The 21,237-nt window shown below is 45.7% G+C and overlaps 1 protein-coding gene across 5 annotated transcripts in view; it reads right to left on the reverse strand.

Annotated features, from left to right (window-relative positions):
- Positions 1-21,237, reverse strand: part of STAB1 (stabilin 1) — a 66,980-nt gene that overhangs the window by 27,651 nt on the left and 18,092 nt on the right. For 4 of the 5 annotated variants that reach the window (XM_049826107.1, XM_049826105.1, XM_049826106.1 and 1 more), the window contains 15 exons: positions 20,341-20,463; positions 18,626-18,772; positions 16,960-17,022; positions 15,869-15,982; positions 15,438-15,491; positions 13,943-14,023; positions 13,485-13,643; positions 12,533-12,595; positions 11,099-11,200; positions 10,093-10,179; positions 9,616-9,727; positions 2,780-2,963; positions 2,426-2,519; positions 1,339-1,497; positions 338-433 (listed from right to left, as the gene is read on the reverse strand). In XM_049826107.1, coding sequence (XP_049682064.1) covers positions 338-433; positions 1,339-1,497; positions 2,426-2,519; positions 2,780-2,963; positions 9,616-9,727; positions 10,093-10,179; positions 11,099-11,200; positions 12,533-12,595; positions 13,485-13,643; positions 13,943-14,023; positions 15,438-15,491; positions 15,869-15,982; positions 16,960-17,022; positions 18,626-18,772; positions 20,341-20,463 — 1,638 coding nt within the window. Of the gene's footprint in view, positions 1-337; positions 434-1,338; positions 1,498-2,425; positions 2,520-2,779; positions 2,964-9,615; positions 9,728-10,092; positions 10,180-11,098; positions 11,201-12,532; positions 12,596-13,484; positions 13,644-13,942; positions 14,024-15,437; positions 15,492-15,868; positions 15,983-16,959; positions 17,023-18,625; positions 18,773-19,374; positions 19,437-20,340; positions 20,464-21,237 lie in introns of those variants that run through there. The other variant, XM_049826109.1, reaches the window with a different exon arrangement.

Raw genomic sequence — 21,237 nt, forward strand, 5'->3', positions numbered from 1 at the left:
ACCTATCTAAGAATTGAATTCTGGCCTCCCATGGCCTGGGCTAGGAGAGCACACAGAAGCTCCTTCCTCCTATTGCCTTTATGGTGGCACTGAATTTATACCTCCTCATCCATTAAAGCCTAGGTGATGGCTTTGGTTGTGTGAACTCACAAAAATCAGAGGATCCACCTGAGTAAATCAGAGACCAAACCTTTATAACACATCAGTGACATGCCAAGAAGATGATGTAATGTAAATCCTTGTAATTCTCTCAATGCTGTGGCTGAAAAACCTCCGTTAGGGAGCAGAGGAGCCTCAGCTGCCATGCCAGCCTTGGGACAGCACTTTAGCTACTCACCAAGTCATGGCAGCCACCGTTGTCCATGAGGCATGGGTTGATTGCATCACAGTTGTGGCCATCACCAGCATAACCCCTCTTGCAGACACACTTGCTCTGCAAGAAAGTGACATTTCAATCTTACAGACCTATCAGCGAGTCCTCATTTGCTACTCAAAAAAGGCCTAAGGCAGCAAAACCTATTCTCAATATATTTTCCCAAGTTTTCTTCCTAGTCCCTCAAGACCTGGAAACGTGGAGGTATTTCTTTAGCAGGGTATCATCTTCTATCACAGCACACATGCTGCCTGATTACTCAAGCGCATTGATCCCTTGCACTGCTTGGCTGTAGGAGGGTCACTTGAAGATGATGGTTTCCTTCTTTGTTTCCAGCTTTTCGGGGAACGACACAGAGTTAGTGAATGGCAGAAAGAGAAGAGGGGTTAATTTCAGAGCTTCCTGCTTTCAAGATAGCTAGGAGAACACTTGCACATCTCACCTCGCTAACATCTGCGGAAGATTTGGCACCTTTTTTCAGCACATTGTCCAATGCTCCCCTGGCTCAGTGGGGAGAAGCACTTTGAGAAGCAGCACCCTGAGAAGCCATTTCTGCATGCCTTCCTTCTATCTCAAGTTGCCCGACTGCCAGCCCAGCTCCCCCCATGGACTATCTGAACAGCTGCCCATGCTTTTCTGTATATTTTAGCATTGCCCAGAGACAATGCCGTGATATGGGAACAAGGAGGACACAGCAACTGATGGCTTATACTGAGCTGTATTATGGAGCGTAGTGTCTTTGCTGCATGAAAGTTTCAGAGTAGCACAGCAGCCTCAAACTCCTCAGCGCATCTCACCTCATGCAAGCACACTGTGTGGTTTTAGCTGCAGCTGGTGTTTCTGGCAGCAGACAAGCAGGCTTTGCTGCTGACCAGCCTAATTTCTACCTCTGGTGATCCCAGGCCATCTCAGAGCAGCTTAGGAAATGATAAGTCCACTATCAGACTGCTTAGCATTGATCATACCTGGCCAGGGCCGATATAAATGCAGTCAGCATTGATGTGACAGTTCCCTCTGCTCTCCAGCATGCAGTTGTCTATAGCCACGCAGGCCTTCCCGTCGCCAGTCCAGCCAGTGTTGCACTTGCAGGTGGCGGTGCCAGGGCCCGTACTGGTGCACAGGGCCTCCAGGAGAAGGGAGAGAAAAAGAATTACACTCAGCAGAAGAAGGGAGGGAGTACAGTGCAAATACAGCAACAAATCTCCTTTGTCAGGCTGTGGAGAGTTTCTGAATGACCAATTCTGATTCCAGCACTGCCGGGGGGGCAGGCGGGGGTGGGATGGAAGTATCTTCTCCAGAAAAGTCCTGGACAACTTCACAATAAATTGATTCCAGAAACATTTAGTGTTTTCAGAGAGGCAGACACTTGTGTCTAGGGTGGCTCAGAATTCCCAGAGGATTCCCTACCATCCTGTAAAGCTCTTCCATTACAGAAGAAATATTCCCTGACGAGGAGGAGCACAATCTCCTGCCTGGAGACGCGGGATGGAATCGATGATGGAGAGCAGATCTCTCTCAGGAAAGACCTCCTTTGTACTCAGTGCTATCCTATTTCCTTCTATACGGCGCAATGTGTTCCTCTCAATGAGGGGTCTAAATTATGGTGAGGTCTGACTGTTTGGCAGTCATTTCCATCATAAAGCACCACAGTTCTTTACTAAGGATAATAATGTAGTGTTGATGGTTACTAGAAATATGAGCTGCGGCTGACAGCTCAGCTACAGCCTGAATGCAGCAACAGAGAAAATAACACACGTTGGAAGAGCTTGAGGGGAAAATCACTACAAACCAAAAATCAGTACAGCTAATCTCTGTAGCTGCCAAAATATCTGGTGCAAACCAGCCAAACTCTCCCTGGGGTGTCACGTTTTGGCACCAACCCAAATGACTGACATCCTTACAATGACTGTGTCCAGGTACTTGTTACTCCGCCCCATCTTACAGACAGGGAAAGTTAGCACACAAAATGCGTAACAGTTCCAGGAGTCCTGGATCCCTGCTCTGACTGATAGGAGCTGCTTCTCCACGCTTTGACAGTCTGACCCCACTTACATTCTGTGAACAGCCTCCTCGTTCTGGCTGACTGCACAGGTCGATGGGCTGGCAAGAAAACCCATCACCTTCGTATCCATCCATGCAGATGCACCTTAAAAGTATAAGCACAAAAGGGGCACAGATAGAGCAGTCCCTTCTGAAAGCCAGCAGAGAGTAAAAAGGCAGTTTGAGCCTCTGAAGCAAGCAAGAACCTGACTTTGATTTCTAGCAGGTTGGCTGCATTACTCAAACAATCCTGTGCAACAAGTATGCAGACATACATACACAATTACAGGGCTGGCAACCACAGAGCCGCTGTGTGCCTATACAATGGCAATGTGCCCCCCTGAATGTGCATGCCAAAAGACTGACCTTGCTGTGTCGTTGAGGCTGCAGACAGCATTCTGGTGGCAGTACTGGGACAGCCCACTTGGGCCACAGTTCTTGGACATCTTGTCACAGAATTTCCCGGTATAGCCTTCCTTACAGGACCAGGACTGACACACACCACCGCTGCCAGGCCTGTTGTCACAGATACCATGGACACAGCCACAATCTGTCAAGTACATGGAGTAAGACCAGTAACTACAAAAAGTCCAGCATCCACCACAGTGACAGCATTTTGTAGATTCCCAACTTTTCTTTACAACCTCTTACAACACCAAATGATCATCCCATTTGTTTTTGACAGAGAGACATCTGCTAAGAGACTTCTGTCATAACTCAAAACCTGGCCATGGAACAGATCCTGTGACCACCTGGGTACGTGTTTTTTATAGGCTGTAAGGACAGGCTCAAATTTAGGTTATCAAGCTCAAGGTCCTTGTCAAGTGTCTTTTCTTTCCTAGCAAGAGATCTAAATCAAAGTCCCACACCTAAGTTTGGCTGATGTTTCTAAGAGCCCCATCACCATTTTCGTATCAGCCATTGTATTGGGTTTGTGTAGCAAGGTTTTGGTAGCAGAGGTGTTACAGGGATGGCTTCAGGGAGAAGCTGCTGGAAGCTTCCCCAGTGTCCAACAGAGCCAATACCAGCCGGCTCTAAGACGGACCCACTGCCAGCCAAGGCCAAGCCCATCAGTGATAGTGGTAGCGCCTCTGGGAGAACATATTTAAGAAGGGGAAAAAAAGTTGCTGGGGCACAGAAATGGCAGCCAGAGAGAGGAGTGAGAAAATGTGAGAGAAACAACCCTGCAGACCCCCAGGTCAGTGAAGAAGGAGGGGGAGGAGATGCTCCAGGTGCCGGGGCAGAGATTCCCCTGCAGCCCGTGGTGAAGACCCTGGTGAGGCAGGCTGTCCCCCTGCAGTCCAGGGAGGTCCACGGTGGAGCAGATCTCCACCTGCAGCCCGGGGAGGACCCCACACCAGAGCAGGTGGGTGCGTGAAGGAGGCTGTGACCCCGTGTGAGAGACTGAAAGAGTCAATGTCTCAAACACTGTGGTGGGGCAAGCTCTGCTTAAAGACAAACCCTGCTGTGCCAGGCCATCGAACCCACAGAAGTATAAGGCTTTGGTAGGCACTGGTGGACAGTGTACACTGATGCCATCAGGATACAGGGGCACGGAACACATCTGGATCTCTGGAGTGACAGGGGGATGCCAAGAATTGACTATACTGGAGGCTGAAGTGAGCTTGACAGGGGACAAGTGGGAAAAACACCCCATCATGACTGGCCCAGAGGCCCCTTGTATCCTTGGCATAGACTACCTCAAGAGAGGGTACTTCAAGGACCCAAAGGGGTACCGATGGGCTTTTGGTGTAGCCACTGTAAATGCAGAGAAGATCAAACAGCTATCTACCCTGCCTGGCCTCTCGGAAGATCCCTTCACTGTGGGATTGCTGCAAGTTGAAGAACAGCAGGTGCCAATCGCTACCAGGACGGTGCACTGTCGGCAATATCGGACAAACCGAGACTCCCTGGCTCCCATCCATGAGCTGGTTCATCAACTAGAGAGCCAAGGAGTCATCAGCAAGACTCATTCACTTTTTAATAGTCCTATATGGCCAGTACAAAAGTCTGATGGAGGATGGAGGTTAATAGTACATTATCGCGGCCTGAATGAAGTGACACCGCCACTGAGTGCTGCTGTACCAGACATGCTGGAGCTCCAATATGAACTGGCATCAAAGGCAGCCACATGGTATGCTACAATTGATATTTCCAATGCATTTTTCTCCATTCCTTTGGCAGCAGAGTGCAGGCCACAGTTTGCTTTCACATGGAGAGGTGTCCAATACACCTGGAATCAACTGCCCCAGGGGTGGAAGCACAGCCCTACCATTTGTCACGGATTAATCCAAACGGCACTGGAACAAGGCGATGCCCCTGAACATTTACAATACATAGGTGACATCACCGTGTGGGGCAACGAGGCAGAAGAAGTGTTTGAGAAGGGAAAAAGAACAATTCAGATTCTTCTGAAAGCTGGTTTTGCCATAAAGAAAAGTAAGGTCAAGGGACCTGCACAGGAGATTCAGTTCTTGGGAATAAAATGGCAGGATGGACGCCGTCATGTCCCTATGGATGTGGTTAACAAGATAGCAACTATGTCTCCACCAGCTAACAAGAAAGAAACACAAGCTTTCCTAGGCCTTGTGGGGTTCTGGAGAATGCATATTCCAGGTTATAGTCAGCTTGTGAGCCCTCTCTATCAAGTAACACGGAAAAGAACTATTTTGAATGGGGCCCTAAACAACAACAAGCCTTTGAGCATATCAGACAGGAAATAGCTCGTGCAGTATCTCTTGGGCCTGTCCAGACAGGACCAGATGTACAAAATGTACTCTACGCTGCAGCTGGGGAGCATGGTCTCACCTGGAGCCTGTGGCAGAAAACACCAGGAGAAACCCGAGGTCGACCACTAGGGTTCTGGAGCCGGGGGTACTGAGGATCAGAAGCCCACTACACCCCGACTGAAAAAGAGATACTAGCAGCATATGAGGGGGTTCGAGCCGCTTCAGAAGTTGTTGGTACAGAAGCATATTTCCTCTTGGCACCACGATTGCCCGTGCTACACTGGATGTTCAAAGGAAACATCCCCTCTACACATCATGCAACCAGCGCTACATGGAGTAAGTGGATAGCATTGATCACGCAACGGGCTCAACTGGGGAAATCTAACCGCCTAGGAATTCTGGAAGAGATCATGGACTGGCCAGAAGGCAGAGATTTTGAGGCATCACCTGAGGAGGTGACTCGTGCCCAAGAGGCACCACCATATAATGAGTTACCAGAAGACGAAAGGTGTTATGCTTTGTTTACTGATGGATCCTGTCGTGTGGTAGGGAACCATCGGAAGTGGAAAGCTGCTGTGTGGAGTCCCACACGACAAGTCATTGAGGCCACTGAAGGAGAAGGCGAGTCAAGTCAGTTTGCAGAAGTAAAAGCCATCCAACTAGCCCTAGACATTGCTGAACGAGAAAAGTGGCCGGTACTCTACCTCTATACCGACTCCTGGATGGTGGCTAATGCCCTATGGGGGTGGCTACAGCAGTGGAAGAAGACCAACTGGCAACGCAGAGGTAAACCCATCTGGGCAGCAACATTGTGGCAGGACATTGCTGCCCGTGTAGAACACATGACTCTAAAGGTACGTCATGTAGATGCTCACATGCCCAAAAGCTGTGCCACTGAAGAACATCGAAATAATGAACAGGTAGACAAGGCTGCCAAAACAGAAATAGCTCAGGTCGACCTGGACTGGGAGCGTAAAGGTGAGCTATTTGTAGCTCGATGGGCCCATGAGACATCAGGGCATCTAGGGAGAGATGCAACATATAGGTGGGCTCGTGATCGAGGGGTGGACCTGACCATGGAGGCCATCACACAGGTCACTCATGAATGTGAAACATGTGCTGCAATCAAACGAGCCACCAGAGTAAAGTCTCCCTGGAAGAGAGGGCGGTGGCTGGGTTTTCGCTATGACGAGGCCTGGCAAATTGACTACATTGGACCACTGCCACGAACAAGCCAAGGAAAGCGCTACATACTCACCATGGTGGAAGCAACTACTGTTTGGCTAGAAACATATCCTGTAAACCATGCCACTGCCCGAAACACCATCTTAGGCCTCGAAAGGCAAATTTTATGGTGACACGGTACCCCAGAAAGAATTGAATCAGACAATGGGACTCATTTCCAAAATAACCTCATAGGCTCCTGGGCAAAGAAACATGGCATTGAGTGGGTGTACCACATACCCCATCACCTGCAAGCATCTGGAAAAATTGAGAGATATAATGGACTGTTGAAGACTATGTTGAGAGCGCTAGGCAATGGGACATGGAAGCATTGGGATACAAATTTAGCAGAAGCCACTTGGCTCGTTAACACCAGAGGATCTGCTAACCATCCTGGTCCTGCCCAGACAAAACCCCTACATACTGTGGGAGAAGATAAGGTCCCCGTGGTGCACATGGGGAAGTGGCTGGGGAAGGCAGTGTGGATTGCACCTCCCATGGGAATAGGCAAACCCATTCGTGAGATTGTCTTTGCTCAGGGACCTGAGTGTACTTGGTGGGTAATGCGGAAGGATGGGGAGACCCAGTGTGTGCCTCAAAGACATTTTACCCTGGGGGAAAAATAATCTTTTATGTGAGTTGTATGTTGTAGGAAGTGATGTAGCAGGAATGACCTGAACTGCAGAGGAGTGAACTTTGCAAGGAACCAGACAAGTGCATCAGTGACCCAAACCAAGCCGGTGTTGGTGCCCAATGATCGAACATACTGCTTCTCCTGTCCTGACCACTCATCTTGATGGATAGGGCCCAAGTCATAACCTGTGTGTGAACAGGAGGAGTGGAAGAAGCCCATGGAATATCTATCTCTTAAAGGACAGGGGATAGTAATTAATTAGAATGTATAAATCTGTACGTTGGGTATAAAAGTGGTTTAAGTATGTAGTTTCAGTTGTAAGTGTGGGTAAGAAAGGATTTCAGTAATGAGAATTAAATACAATAGTATGGTTAGAAGACATCTGTATTAAATTATGTGGGACCTGAGCAGGACGCAAATGGTATGGAATAAGGGGTGGAGATTGTATTGGGTCTGGCTGAGATGGAGTTAATACTCCCCATAGCAGCCCTCATAGCACTGTGCTCTGCATCAGTAGCTAGAAAGGTGTTGACAGCACACCAGTGTTTTGGCTACTGCTGAGCAGTGCTGGCACAGCATCAAGGCTGGCTCTCCAACATTTTTGTCCTCCCCTCAATGGCAGGCTGGGGCAGGGCAAGATCTTGGGAGGGGACCTAAACTAACCAAACAGATATTCCATACCATATGACGTCAGCTCAGATATAAAAGCTAAGTAAAGGGAGATGGAAGAGGGGGCGTTTTGTCTTCCAGAGCAACCACTACGTGTACTGAAGCCCTGCTTCCCGAGGAGCGGCTAGACGTCGCCTGCTGATGGAAAGTAGAGAATAACATCATTTGTTTTTACTTTGCTTTCGCGCGCATAACCTTTACTATCACTTTATTAAACTGTCCTTATCTTGACCCACAAGCCTTTTGTTATATTTTCTCCCCCCTGTCCAGCTGAGGAGGGGGAGTGGTAGAGTGGCTTTCGTGGGCACCTGGCATCCAACCAGGGTCAACCCACCACACCTGCACAGCAAGGAACCAAGGTGAAAAACCCATGAGCTCAGACATCAGCAACAGGAGGGGGAGGGCGTGCTGGAGGGTGCACAGCTCCCTGTTCTGATAAGCTGTTCTGGTACAAAGATCAAATAATGGCAGTGTCTGCAGGGAAGGAGAAGTTACTCCACAAACAACTCCCAAGCCCAAATACTCACAAATTGCTCACTAACCTGACGAGTTTGGGTGCCTGCCCGAAGGAGGGGCAAGGATGATAAAAGGACACAAACTGAAGCCCTGGGTGCGCAAGCCCAACAGAACTGGACCCCTCAGCTGACTGAACAAACGCTGGACCCAGTACCAGTGAAATCTTTCTCTCTTCCTTTTTCTCTCTCCGTCTTCTCCTCTCTTTCCTTTTCCATAATCCCAACACCTCATCCATTTCAAGACATAAAACATTGACCACATCTGAGACTAAGAGTGGATTCAGCTGCCCCTAAGCCCTTCTCGGAGGAGGAGTCTAGAAAGCAAGGGGGTCTGCTCTGAACCTCATGACTCAACAGGAGGGATCTCCTTATTCCCTGAATTGATGTATATGGTTACCCTGGGTTACACGGTTTACAGAAGTAGTTATGCCAATTCCTGTTGTGAGAAACCCTGCCACCTACTACCATGCCTCCCCAGTTCAGTTTACTTCCGTCATGAATAAAACCTTTAACTGATCACTTGGTGTTGTTTCACCTTAATTTAGCCTGAGGGAATTTCAAATTAAACATTACTCCCTAGTCTGTCCAGTCTGGGTCGTGACACCCTGTGGGAAGCCTGCGCTGGAGCAGGCTCCTGGCAGGACCTGCAGATCTGTGGAGAGAGGAGCCCACATTGGAGCAGGTTTTCTGGCAGGACTTGTGACTCCGTGGGGGACCCACTCTGGAGCAGTGTGCTCCTGAAGGACTGCACACCGTGGGAGGGAACCACGCTGGAGCAGTTCGTGAAGAACTGCAGCCTGTGGGAAGGACCCACGTTGGAGAAGTTCATGGAGGACTGTCTCCTGTGGGAGGGACCCCACGCTGGAGCAGGGGAAGAGCGTGAGGAGTCCTGCCCCTGAAGAGGATGAAGTGGCAGAGATAACATTTGATGAACTGACCATAACCCCCCTGCCCCCTGCGCCACTGGTGGGGGTAGGTAGAGAATCCAGGAGTGAAGTTGTGCCCGGGAAGAAGGGAGGGGTGAAGGGAAGTTGTTTTGAGATTTGGTTTTATTTCTCATTACCCTACTCTGTTTGACTGGTAATAAATTGAGTTAATTTTCCCCAAGTTGAGTTTGTTTTGCCCATGATGGTAATTGGTGAGTCATCTCTCCTGTCCTTATCTTGACCCACAAGCCCTTTGTTGTATTTTCTCTCCCCTGTCCAGCTGAGGTGGGGGGAGTGATAGAGCGGCTTTGGTGGGCACCTGGCATTCAGCCAGGGTCAACCCACCACAGCCATGTTTTCTCCACTGTTGCTTGAAGGGACGCCCATGATGGCATTTCTGTCACTTATTTTGTGACACTGATCTTGCCAGAACAGAATCCACTATGAACTTGCACTATATCCTTTCCCTACATTTTCTTCTCCTCTCTCTACCAGAATTACCAACCTTCGTCACAGTTCTCGCCATGCTTGTTTGGGTTTGAACAGATGTGGCAGGCTATTCCTTTGAAGCCTTCAAAGCACTGACAGTTGCCACTCCCTTGTATGCCATCGCTGCACTGGAAGGAAAACAAGAAGAAAATCAACATGACTGAAACTCAGGGAACCAAGGCAAAACCAAGGCTTTGATATCTACCAAAGGCACTTTGATACTTGCAGTAAAAAATAGGACTTTGAAGAGTGGTGGTAGTAATACAAAATCCCACATAGCCAGAGCTGTCCCCAAGATCCATGACATGATTCACATTAGAGCTGAAGATAGAAAACTCACTGAGTGTGTGCCATTCTCCCTGGATCTTCTGCTACCACTGCTGTGGGCTTAGCCCTGAAGCACAAACTCTGAATTGTACTTATCCATAACTACACTTTCTAACCACACTGTTTCAACTGTTCATTGCAACACAGCAGGATCTTTTGTACTTACATTTCCCCGGCCATAGCATGGACTGGAGTATCCCCCTGGGCATGGCATGCAGTCTGGACCAAAGAATCCTTTGCAGCATCCAGGTTTCTGAAACAAAAGCAAAATTGGTAAGGTATGACGTGACTTAACAAGAATTGCCTGGAGTCATCCTGCCCTCATAATTATGAAATCCTAGTCCTCCTCTCTGACCTGGACTGAAATGGACTGTCTCATTTGGCATCCTCCTGTACTTAAATTATTTTTCAACATCACTATTTTCTGCTCTCAGACTTCAACAAACAGGGTCCGTGTTTTCTATGAGCTTTTATTTCTTTAATAGCTGGCCTACTCACTCCTACTTTATCCTTGCTGAGAACTGTGTTTCTTTGGAGGGATGGAGCAGTCCTGGATCGCAGGTTACAACTTACTAATGGAAGAACAATCACAAGACAAACAATCAGCAGTATTCAATGTGACACCCACAAGTCATTCCATATAGTTAGCACTGTGAGAGCTCAGGAGCTGCAAACAAACGTGAGGTCCATAAACTTGCTAAGATCGACTTTCCTGAACCATCTGACAACCTTTCATAAACAGGATGCTATCATTTCACAGCTTACAGCACTTTCCCTGTGCTCAGCTTCCTTTGGGTGAAATGCTAAAACCAGGGCACTCTCAGAGAAAACATGCCACAGCTAACACTGCATCATTTGTCTCATGGCTTCCTCCAGCTTGGTTGGTTGCAACTGGCGTGCTTTATTTTATTTAAAATACTGACTCACGTTTAACTGACCTGCTTTCTAACATTTGCAGCAGGTTGCTACCCTGTGCTCTCTCTGTTTTCCAAAGAAAAAGCAGGTAGCCAGTTCATGTGATGGTCCTGGGGACAACCCTTTGCATGGGACAGCTTCCCTTTTGCTCCCATCCAGCCCTCTCTCAGCTCAAGGAGTCAGAGCTTTTCCTGATGAAAGAGGAAGGGCAAAGCTGGGCTCCTTTCAAAGGGGATGTGGTCTTCCATCACACTCACCGTGACAGTTTGATTGCAGTACCTGGCGCACCCCTTCTTCAGGACATTCAGGCCTTGTGGATCATGGATGTAGACACATTCTTTTGGGAAGAGCGTTGGTTCCTATACAAACAAATCAAGTCATCAGTACTGTAAGCTTCCCCTCTGCTCTTTTTGCTGCAGAGAGCAACTACGCCTATCTCTGAGCTGAGGAAGTTCACAGAGGAGCCAAGGTGAACAAGATATCATTATGGCATGCCTATCATGAAAGAAGGCACACAGCGCTTTCCTCTTACTCCCAGAAGACCCCAAGTCTGAGCCAAGGTGCTGCCCTTGTTCAAATAATAGTATCTATGATAAGGGAGAGAATGAACGTAGGGGGTGAGGGTAGGGAGAGAGGGGGAGGAAGAGAGGGAGAGAAGACAAGGGGGATGAAAGGGCCGGAGTGAGAAATAGAGGGTGAGAAAGAGGGAAGGAAAGAGAAAGGTGGGGGGGAAGGCAGGAGGGAGGGAGAGTGGGGCAGAGAGAGTGTAAGAGTGAGAATGAAAGAGTGAGGGTGGGAAGGAAAAAGAGGGAGGGAGGTGAGACGGAGAGAGGGGAAAGGACTGCAAATAATTTTGGAACAATGCTCAGTGACCTGTCATGGAGTTATCGACATGGACAGAATTGGGCCCCAGATGATTCTGGCTTCACCTGCCTCAATCAGAGGAAAATCAGCAACTAGCGATTTTGCAGAGCCCTACTTCAGACATGCATGCTGAGACTGCATCAGCAAGTTCTCCTGAAAGTCAGATCTCTCAGAAGACACCCAACAGTTAACAGTGGTGAACGCCTCTCTGGCTTTCACAAACATCATCTTGGGCCTTGTCTTTACATGAGGATTTCCTGGAACTTGCTGTTCTGCTAAACTCAGCATGGGACAACACAAACACCAGCACCTAGCCTCCTCTTCCTTACTCCACCTTCAGCTTGTTCTGCTCACCTCTGAATCAACAGGGAGCACAGGCCAAGAAAAAATTGTTTCTCACCCTCTACAGTGCAGAAAGCTTGTTGTGATTCTCTGGCCATGACATAGGTAGTGGTAGTACTGGATGGCACTAGTGGGATCAGGCTTGGTTCTAGCAGTCTGGAGGAGCTGGCAGACTCAGCATGTGAACAGGAAAGCCTAAAAGCTGCAAGTCTACATTTCATTTAGCCCAGACTGTCTCACAGTTCTCTCCATTGATTCAGCAATCAGACTTCAGAATAAGAAATAGCACAGAGCAGTTAGAGGGTGACAGTCTGGGATCACAGAGCATGGATGTGTGGGGAGTATGTATCCTCTAACAAGGCTCTCTAGTGGCTGCCTTTCCTGCTCTCTATTTATTTGAAAGTGGCTTGGGTTAGAAACTGTCTATCGGTATCTGTATGTCATCATGCAAAGAAGAAATTACTGAAATAACCACAAATATTTACCATTTCTCTGCTGCCAGGCGGGCAAACGCTGTTGTTGAGGGCCTCACAATCCACACAAGAGCCCTGTTAAGAAAACAAAAGGGGAAAACTTAATCTTCTCAAAAGGAACCCATTCCCCATGCCAAGAATGCTACAGAGCTACTGTTCCCAGTATATATCCAAAACATCACAACAGGTATCAGAAACATTCCTAGGACGGACTTTCCACACTCTGAAATGGGGTAAATTTATCACTTAAATAAAATGACTCCTTTGGCTTGAGGAGATGTTTGCACCTGACTGCAAGATGGGGTCTGTCTCCATCCTGTGAGCCTTATCAGCCAGCAGTTATGCTGGAAAACACTTTGGGCACCCATGCAGCACGCCTCACTAAGTCAGAAGTTATGTGGACCCTCTGGCCACTTGGGATTAACTGTGTCTCTCCAAATCAGGTACCTCTTGCCTATTCAGAGCCTCATCTTCTTTCTTTAGGAACCTACCAATGATCAAACTATGGAGCAAGCACCTAAAATAAGGTATACAAAACTGTTCAGGTGAGAATATTGCACACCATTTGTAGGTCCTGCTACTGAATGACTGCTTCCTATCCAGGCTACAGGACACCAATGCTGACAGCTATGGGAACAAACGAACACCAGCCAAGTTAGCAACTGTGTTGTGAAGATGATCATATAAGGCCTTATGAAAAGGCAAATGTACTTCTGAATCAAAGGTAGGATGGGTGCAAGGAAAGAACAACAGCCTGCAAGGAACATTAGCTGATTTCCAGGAAAGCAGTGCCAAGTGCTAGCAGAAGAAACACTGACAGCGCTGACGCTGCCAAAGTTCACATCAGGGGACCTCTCAGAGAATGCATTTCCCAAATGCAATTTACACAGCCTGCTTTTGTCCTTCTAGGTGAGTGTGGGGTCTGCAGCAGCCGCTAGCGTGAGAATGGGAGAAGCTGACTTACTGTCACAATTTTATGTTGCTCTTCATTGCATCTGTGAGGCAAAATGGGAATTATCGAAGGAGGGATGAAGATGCCGTCCAAGGTATGAATAATACCATTTGATGCCACAATGTCTCGCATGTTTAAGGGGATCCCCGATTCATCCATCAGAATTCTTCCCTGATGCAGAAACACAAATAATTTATCTGCATTTTAGCCCATTAGACTGTATCAACTACAAAAAGCCAATGCAGAAAACAGGTGGTACACAATATCAAGTGCAACCACACAAACGGTCAAGCCTCTTAGTGGAGTCACAGGTTGGATAAGAAGCAAACTAATTCAATGACCTCATTTAAGTCTAATTTTTAAGCAGAGGAGGAAGCAGAGATAGGCTGAAACCACATTGTTCAGAATCATATCCACACATTCTCCTAACACAGGAGGGTTTGCCCAAAAGGGGTTTGATTCATACTTACATCCGCACTGATGTTGATGGTAAGTATCTGGTTAGCCATAGTAACAATGTGTGGCATCATTATCAGTTTCTCTACAGTCACCTGAAATAAAAACACAAGAGGACAGTACCATGAAAAAGCAGGGTCATTTCAGTACAGCTTACAGAATGCTTCCATGATTCCCATCAGTTAAAAAACCTTCTAAAGGGGACTTGTCTTTAACATTTACATTTCATTAAATACCTTAAAACACAAAAAATGTGTCAGAGGGAAAGCCAGGACTTCATGTGAATTGTTTGCAATACCACAAACACAGTGGTGCTGGCAGCTGCAGCCTTGGTTTTCATTCCTTGTGTAAGTAACAGTTGAGCACAGCTGAAATTAAGTCTCACTAATAGTGTCTCTTACTAATACAGCTGCAAGCAGGGTCAGACTAATAAGGAGATTTTCCAGGACATATTCAATAAACAATGAAAGCTCAGCCAGAAGCATAATAGAGAACATATTTTGACTTAATAAATAAGCTTATTTCTAAAGGCAGAAAACAATGTAAACTGCAGCTAATGTACTAGGAAACTTAATGATTTGAGAAGTAAGAAGTTCTGAGAACCGAGGCAATTGTTACTTTTGTGTCCAACAGGTTATTAAAGAGTAGCTCAGCTTGTTACCATGTTGTTATTCATCAGTTGCAAGTAAAACTAGGTTTTGCTGTTTTGTCAAAGTGCTGCTCATTTTCTTTACTGGAATTAGGAAAATCACAAGGACTGACATTTGCTTCTCAGTAAAGAATGGAAATAATATTGATATTTCTTAATGAAGGACATGACATTGTACCATAATGCTTGAGTATTCACTTCCTCCACAGGTTTTGAGTCTAACTTTAAACATTTCTCTTGTTTACTGTATAAGGGAAAATGTCTTGTTGATGCACTGTAATGATTTTATTTACCCTGCCATTAATAGTACACAGCAACATTGGTGCAAGAATTTGCAGTACCAGGTCAGATCACAGGCTCACTTGCACCAGTTCTCCACCTCTAACTTTAGCCACTGGTAGAGCCCATGGAGACAGGAAAAGGAGCAGGGAGTTTGGACCAATTCTTCACTTGGCGATAACTTTTGTGTTACTGCTATTAGTGTTTTAGGGAAACTGTAGGCTGGAGAGTTCAGAATTAAGGTACGCTCCTAATTAATAGTTTAACAAATTAAAGTGATAACAAGAGAACATTTGCCTGCAGCAAACTCTGCTGGACAACATTTTCATTGTAAAGGCCATCCAGATAAGGAGCACCATCACTCCCAGGAAACTCGGTTTCATGATGGAAGAGCACAAACCACTTTCATGGTAAACATTTTGCCTCATCAGATCCTGAATCACATCTCTGCTCCTCCAGGGGAAGTCCAAAAAGTATCAGCTGAAGTCATCAACACTCCGACCTCTATGCCAAACCACACAGTTGATAATATGCTGGCCCAAAGGACCCCATTTATCTGAAATTAGAGCTGCCTGCCTTACCGCTGCTGAAGTGTAGATATGATGTTTCACAAGTTCCTGAAGCTTATTTATGCCCTAAGGAAAGAAGAGAACATAAGAATTAGATACCCCTTCAATGCTCAGGAGTAAGAGGAGGCAACTACATCTTCTTTTAACCGTGACTGACAATGCTAATGTACTATAGCGAGTAAGTGCCTTCAATTTTCCTCCATCCAAAGCCGCGGTGAGGAAAGCAAGCCAAACGTCAGATTTGAACAATCTAGCTAACCATGTTTCTTACTGCAGGTTCCAACAGCATTCACTTCTCTCCCAAAGCCTTACAGAAACATGGCTTAGCCATTTCCAGGAAGAGGAACTTTCAGCAACGATGAGATATGTTGCACAAGCGATTCCAGCACAGCATAGTGCAACACTGTTGGCTCAGGATGTCTTAAAGTTCTATGACCTCTCACCTCTGTAAAAAGATAAATGAGCCTTCCATCTCTCAACTTATCCACACCATCATTGCTGGGTACAAATACAGTAAAGGGGCCTGGTCCATCCAGTATTGCAGGCAGGCCGCAGTTCTGCAAAAACAAGAAAAGATTTCATCATGGATCTAGCATGAGTTAGTGAAGGGGGTCTATCAGGAAGGGAGAGGAAACGCTAAACAACCCACTAGAGGCAGAGTTATTGAAAAGCAAACGTATACAAGAGGCAACAGGACACCAAGGATAGGTATGAAATATAACAGAGGTATAAATGCCACAAAAACATAGCTTGGACACGAAGCCACAGATGTGAATGCAGCTAATGTGGACAAGGGAGTACTGGCTAATGCTCCCTGCGTGCTTTAAACACACAGGACATATACAGAGACTAAAACTGTATCTTTTTGCCTGAAGAGAAGAAAAAGAGGATCAAGTCTATAATCACAGTTGCAGCTGGTGAATTTTGTAAATGACTAACAGCCACAGAGCTGAAAACAAGCAGGCCAAGATTGTTGTGAGCAATGCTAGAGCAGATCCAGATGACTCTGATGGAGGTAAAAGGAAAATCAGTGAAAACCAGTGAACTAATGTCCCTAGTGAAAATAGTAACTAAATAAATCTTGGGCAGCAGCCTCAAGGGTTTATAACCTAAGGACTGCTTTTATTTAAAGATCTACACCCCAAAACCAGGTAGCTACAACCAAGCCTGGCAAGAGCAGTCATGAAACCTTCAGTCTTTGTCCTGACAGTGGTCAAGAACTAAACACGCTTTGGAGAACAAACTCTCCACAGGGTACAGGGGAAGGGGTGGTGGGGAAGCAGATGGGAAAGAGGCGTGTATGCTTGCTGCTTGTGCCAGATCCCCTATAGGTGTGAAAACTCTGATCTTTTCCATTACATTTGCTTATGTAAAATACACAAAATAAGAAATGACACAGAAAAAAAGCATCCAGAAAGCAAGCCAAACTACTGAGATGTAATTAAATGGTTTTCAAAATCCCCACAAAAACAGCAGCAGGCTTTGCAACAGCAGCAATGCCACACCTTCCTGGAGCAGACACAAACATGCTTACCTCCAGTATAGTTTCAAATCTACTGAAGATCTCCATTGAAGCAAGGATCTCACCAATGGTTTTCTGCAAGAAGATACAAAGAGGAGAAAAATGGCTGGGGCTGAAGTGAGGTCTGAGCACGTACTGGAATGCCCTTGGCCAGTTTGTTTGTGGTTTGCATGTAAAGATCTACAGGATCATCATCCTCACAGTCTTTAAACCCTCTGTATTGGCCAGTCGACCTAGCAAGGACCAAGCCTGCAGTAACTTAGGCACAAAGTCTTTCCCATGCACAACAAACTAGATTTTCCAAGGTACCATGCACTTGAGCACCCTTCTGTTTTCCGACTCCCATCTGCAGATTAAATTAAATGAAGAGGCAATTGCTTACTATCATTAAACTAGAGGCATACTTCCAGCGATACACAAATCAATTCTGGGCTGGTAGGCAGTGGAGCTGCTCTGTCATCTCAAGTATCCCTGTGCTTTGAGGACAAGAGTTCACTCTACCACCTGCAAATGAGCCCCAATGCTGAGAAAATACAATACATATGCATATTCCTGAAAACACAGAGGAAATGGATGCCTTCCTTTTCTCCACGTTGCCCATGAAGACAAAGGTAACAGGAGAAATGTCCCTTCAAGCATCAAAACTTGTGAAGGGACTTGTCTGACTTTTATTTGCAGGAAACTGCATGGATTTTTGGCAGAAACTGCTTCCCATAGAACATGCAGAGGCACAGAACATTATTTCCAAGGGACACTACTGGTACAAAGGGATTTGATGCCAAAAATGGCTGAGATGATCACTAGCCTTCATTGCAATCACAATGGCAAACAAATGCCTGAAGGAATCCCAGGAAAGACAAGCTCTGCAGGGAGCACTTTTACTGTCCTGCCATCCCAGAATTGCTGCAAACCCTTCCCTGCAGGTACCGGTGATCTTTACCAATGGTGTAAAGTAAATGCAAACTACTACCAAATTCCTACTAAATCCAAGACCTTGTGTTACTCTCTGAGAAATTTTTTTGCAAGGAGGTAGGAGGTAACAGGGCCTACTTTCTGCATATAGAAACAATATAAAAATGCTCAGGCATAGCAATGTAGTAGCTACAGCAAAAACTACTCCCAGCTAACAGGGAAAAGTGCTCAGCTACTTGAACCTGAAAGCCCTGCTCAGTGTCTTAAATTCAAGACATGACTTCAAAATGCAAAACTCTAATAATTCTTTGTCCTCATTTTAAATATTTTTAATGCAAAGACAACTTTTTGATTCTAATTTCAAAATGCAGTACAGACTGATTGAAGAAAATCTTCATTTGATTATATGAAGAATGCTTTTTCAATATTTATCCTGTAAAATATGTATTCTGTAAGATATGACTGAAAAAGAGCTCATTTGCTATGAATAATCTTACTCATGAAAGTAGAACCCTCTACTCATCCAAGCACTGTAAAAGTATCATTGCAAGGCCTGTATCTGGCTTATGTAGTGCTATTAGCTATTTTTAATGGTATGCTGACATAATAGTGCCTAGCAGGCCTTATCAGGAACTGAAAACAAAATAAATAGGCTTTTTGCTTTAAAAAAAAAGCCTCACAGATTTGGAATTTTAATGATGAAAATACATGTTTTTAAAGTGTTTATTCTGCTGTCCCATAAAACAGAATACAAATGTCTCTGTACCTGTGGGTTTCTGAGGTTGTCAGTGCTGGGTTTTTTTCTTAGGGTGTTAACAATATGCATGATGCCATTGGCTGCTGGTAAGTTCGATTGCAAAACATTGTACAGTTCTCCCGGCAGGTCTTGATATCGAAATGATTTGCTGTACATCTGGATAATAATAAAAGGTTATTTTCCTGTGGTATACCTGTGTTATCACAATAGATCTATAAATCATTGTTCCCATCGGTATTCTCTGCCTATGGATCAGCAAGATGAAGGTACAACCCAAGTTACTGTGGAAAAAGTAAATTTAAGGGGTGGCCTGGGTGCAAAACAAACATCCCACCTCTACTTGAGTTGGGGTAATATTTTGATCCTGGGGGGTACTTTTAAGTCTTATTACAGAAAGAAGACCTAATCTGGGACAATCAGCTCTAGAATTAAATTTGTCTGAGTGTGAATGATGCCTGATCCCAGCTCTGGATCACAAAAGGGTGCACTGACGATCAAGTAGCTGCTGCATCAGTCTGCCAAGTACAAGGAGAGGGGCACAGTGCCTCCTGGGCACCAGAGTACAGAATTTGGAGGCAATCCAGGAACTACAGCTTTGATTGCAACTTTTATTGGCTCATAATGCCAACAAGGAGCCTTCAGAACAAAGTCAAAGCAGACAGGCTCACTGAATTACAGGGCACATATCTGGTCCTTCTATATTGTATACAACCATGCACTGAAGCTAGGCATATGGAGATGTTCCAAGGGTAACCTACAAACTAAGCATCAAGATATTGGTGCTGCAGCCATAATCCAAGTTCAGGCAAGCACAACTTCCCCATGCTTTTCATTTCATGACGTGCATTTCTTGAACTGCTCCTCCCTGCCCTGAACTTCAGTTCGCATCACTGAGGATTCTGGCTGAAACAAAGGAAAAGGAGGGCAGACTTCCCAGATCAAAAGGCTCCTGAGTAAACAAACAGGAAAGAAATTTAAAAGGAGCATCGACAAGCTCAGCTCAGATTCCCTGGCTCCAAATACTTTGTCCTTTTGATGCATGCAGTGTCCATGTATTATGACCCAGACCTCAAGGCCAAGGCTGGATCCTCAGAGAGGAAACATACGGCCCTCCCTTGGCCAGCTGTGAGCACGCATTCAGGAAAAGTGTAGGATAGAGAGAGAACAGTGGATGCTGGAAAATATGAGTCAATTGCAAAAGGGAAAAGGGAAAAAAAGCCTTCCACATCAGAACATAATGACGAAAAACGCTTTGCTAGGATGACTAAGAAAAATAAAATAGGAAGAGGGGAAAAGGGAAACTGCAAGAGGAAAATACTCAGCATGTGGCTGTGTCCAAGCACACAATCTCCAAGGTGAAGCATTCAGTCTGAGTAGAGACTTTGCTGCCTCTTCCAGGTCAGCCACATGAATATTGTGGCTGCTAACAGTGTAGGGAAAAGGTCTCTTCTCCAGAATACATATACAAACCAAGGAAAGACCATTCACAAGATGAATTCTGGCTAATTGGTTGTCTGCAAGACGGAAGTGGTTGCTTGGGGTGTCAGGTCTTAAATCACCTTGCTTTGGAATCCACAAAGGAGCTTGTTGCTCTGATAACAGGCAGGCTGATTAGAGAAAAAGTTTTTCTGGTTAAGAAAGCGCACCAAGGAAACTATGCTCAAGCTCCAGTCTGTCCTACGTGAAAGCTGCGGTCCAGGACTTTCATCCATGAGATCCTTTACCTGGCTGCTGAATGTTAGCCGATGTCCTGACAAGGTCCACACAGTCTTGGCTTTTATCATGTCTTCTACCAAATGCAGACCAGGAACGATGTGCATTCTGCACAAATGCTCAGCAGTGGTGTCCTTTGGGGAATAAAGAGCACACAAAGAAGATAAATGACATGTTCTTTCAAGTACCTCATTTACTGAAAGACCCATGATATTACCTTTCTCCTAGCTAATACACACAGAGAAATTCTTAGCATACAAGATTGAGCTTCCCTCTTCATTTTGGTTCACTGGAGTAGCACTGTGGCTAATCTTTTGCTTCTGTTTGTGTGCACATTCAAACACAAGGAGACTGATTAACCTGCAAGTGACTTAAGAGGAATCCCCTAGACAGACACCTACTGGATTTGGACAATTTAAAAACCATCCTTGCATGCTTCAGATTATAAAACTTGCTGAAGTTCCCCATACAAAATCTTTGTTTATGTTGGACCATGTAGGTGGTCTAAGCTGCTGAATTTACATTTAGTTTCTTCCTTTCTTTTCTGGGCTTTCCATCATTGGTGGTATTTTAAGACAATCCTCTGGCAATACTGATTTAGGTGGAACTGGTCCTTGTGGGAACAGGGCGACTAGATAACACAGGAGCCTTTCCTGATGTATCTTCTATGAATCCAGAAGTTACCATGATGACCTGGGCACAAGGCCTGACGTGTTAGTGGAAACTTCTGCTCAACTAGGTAGTAGGAGACAGCTAATGTTCCTGGCATTAGTAGGTTAGGAGTTGCTCCCTAGACTATATATGAGTTACTGCTGCTGCATAGATAGCTTTGCTATCAAGCAAAGGAATGATGTTTCTAAACCAGTTGAAAATGTAATGTTCAAGTAGGGTTGGTCTGTCTGGATTAC

The sequence above is a fragment of the Accipiter gentilis genome, chromosome 23, assembly GCF_929443795.1.
Source record: "Accipiter gentilis chromosome 23, bAccGen1.1, whole genome shotgun sequence".
In the NCBI taxonomy this organism is placed as follows: domain Eukaryota; kingdom Metazoa; phylum Chordata; class Aves; order Accipitriformes; family Accipitridae; genus Astur; species Astur gentilis.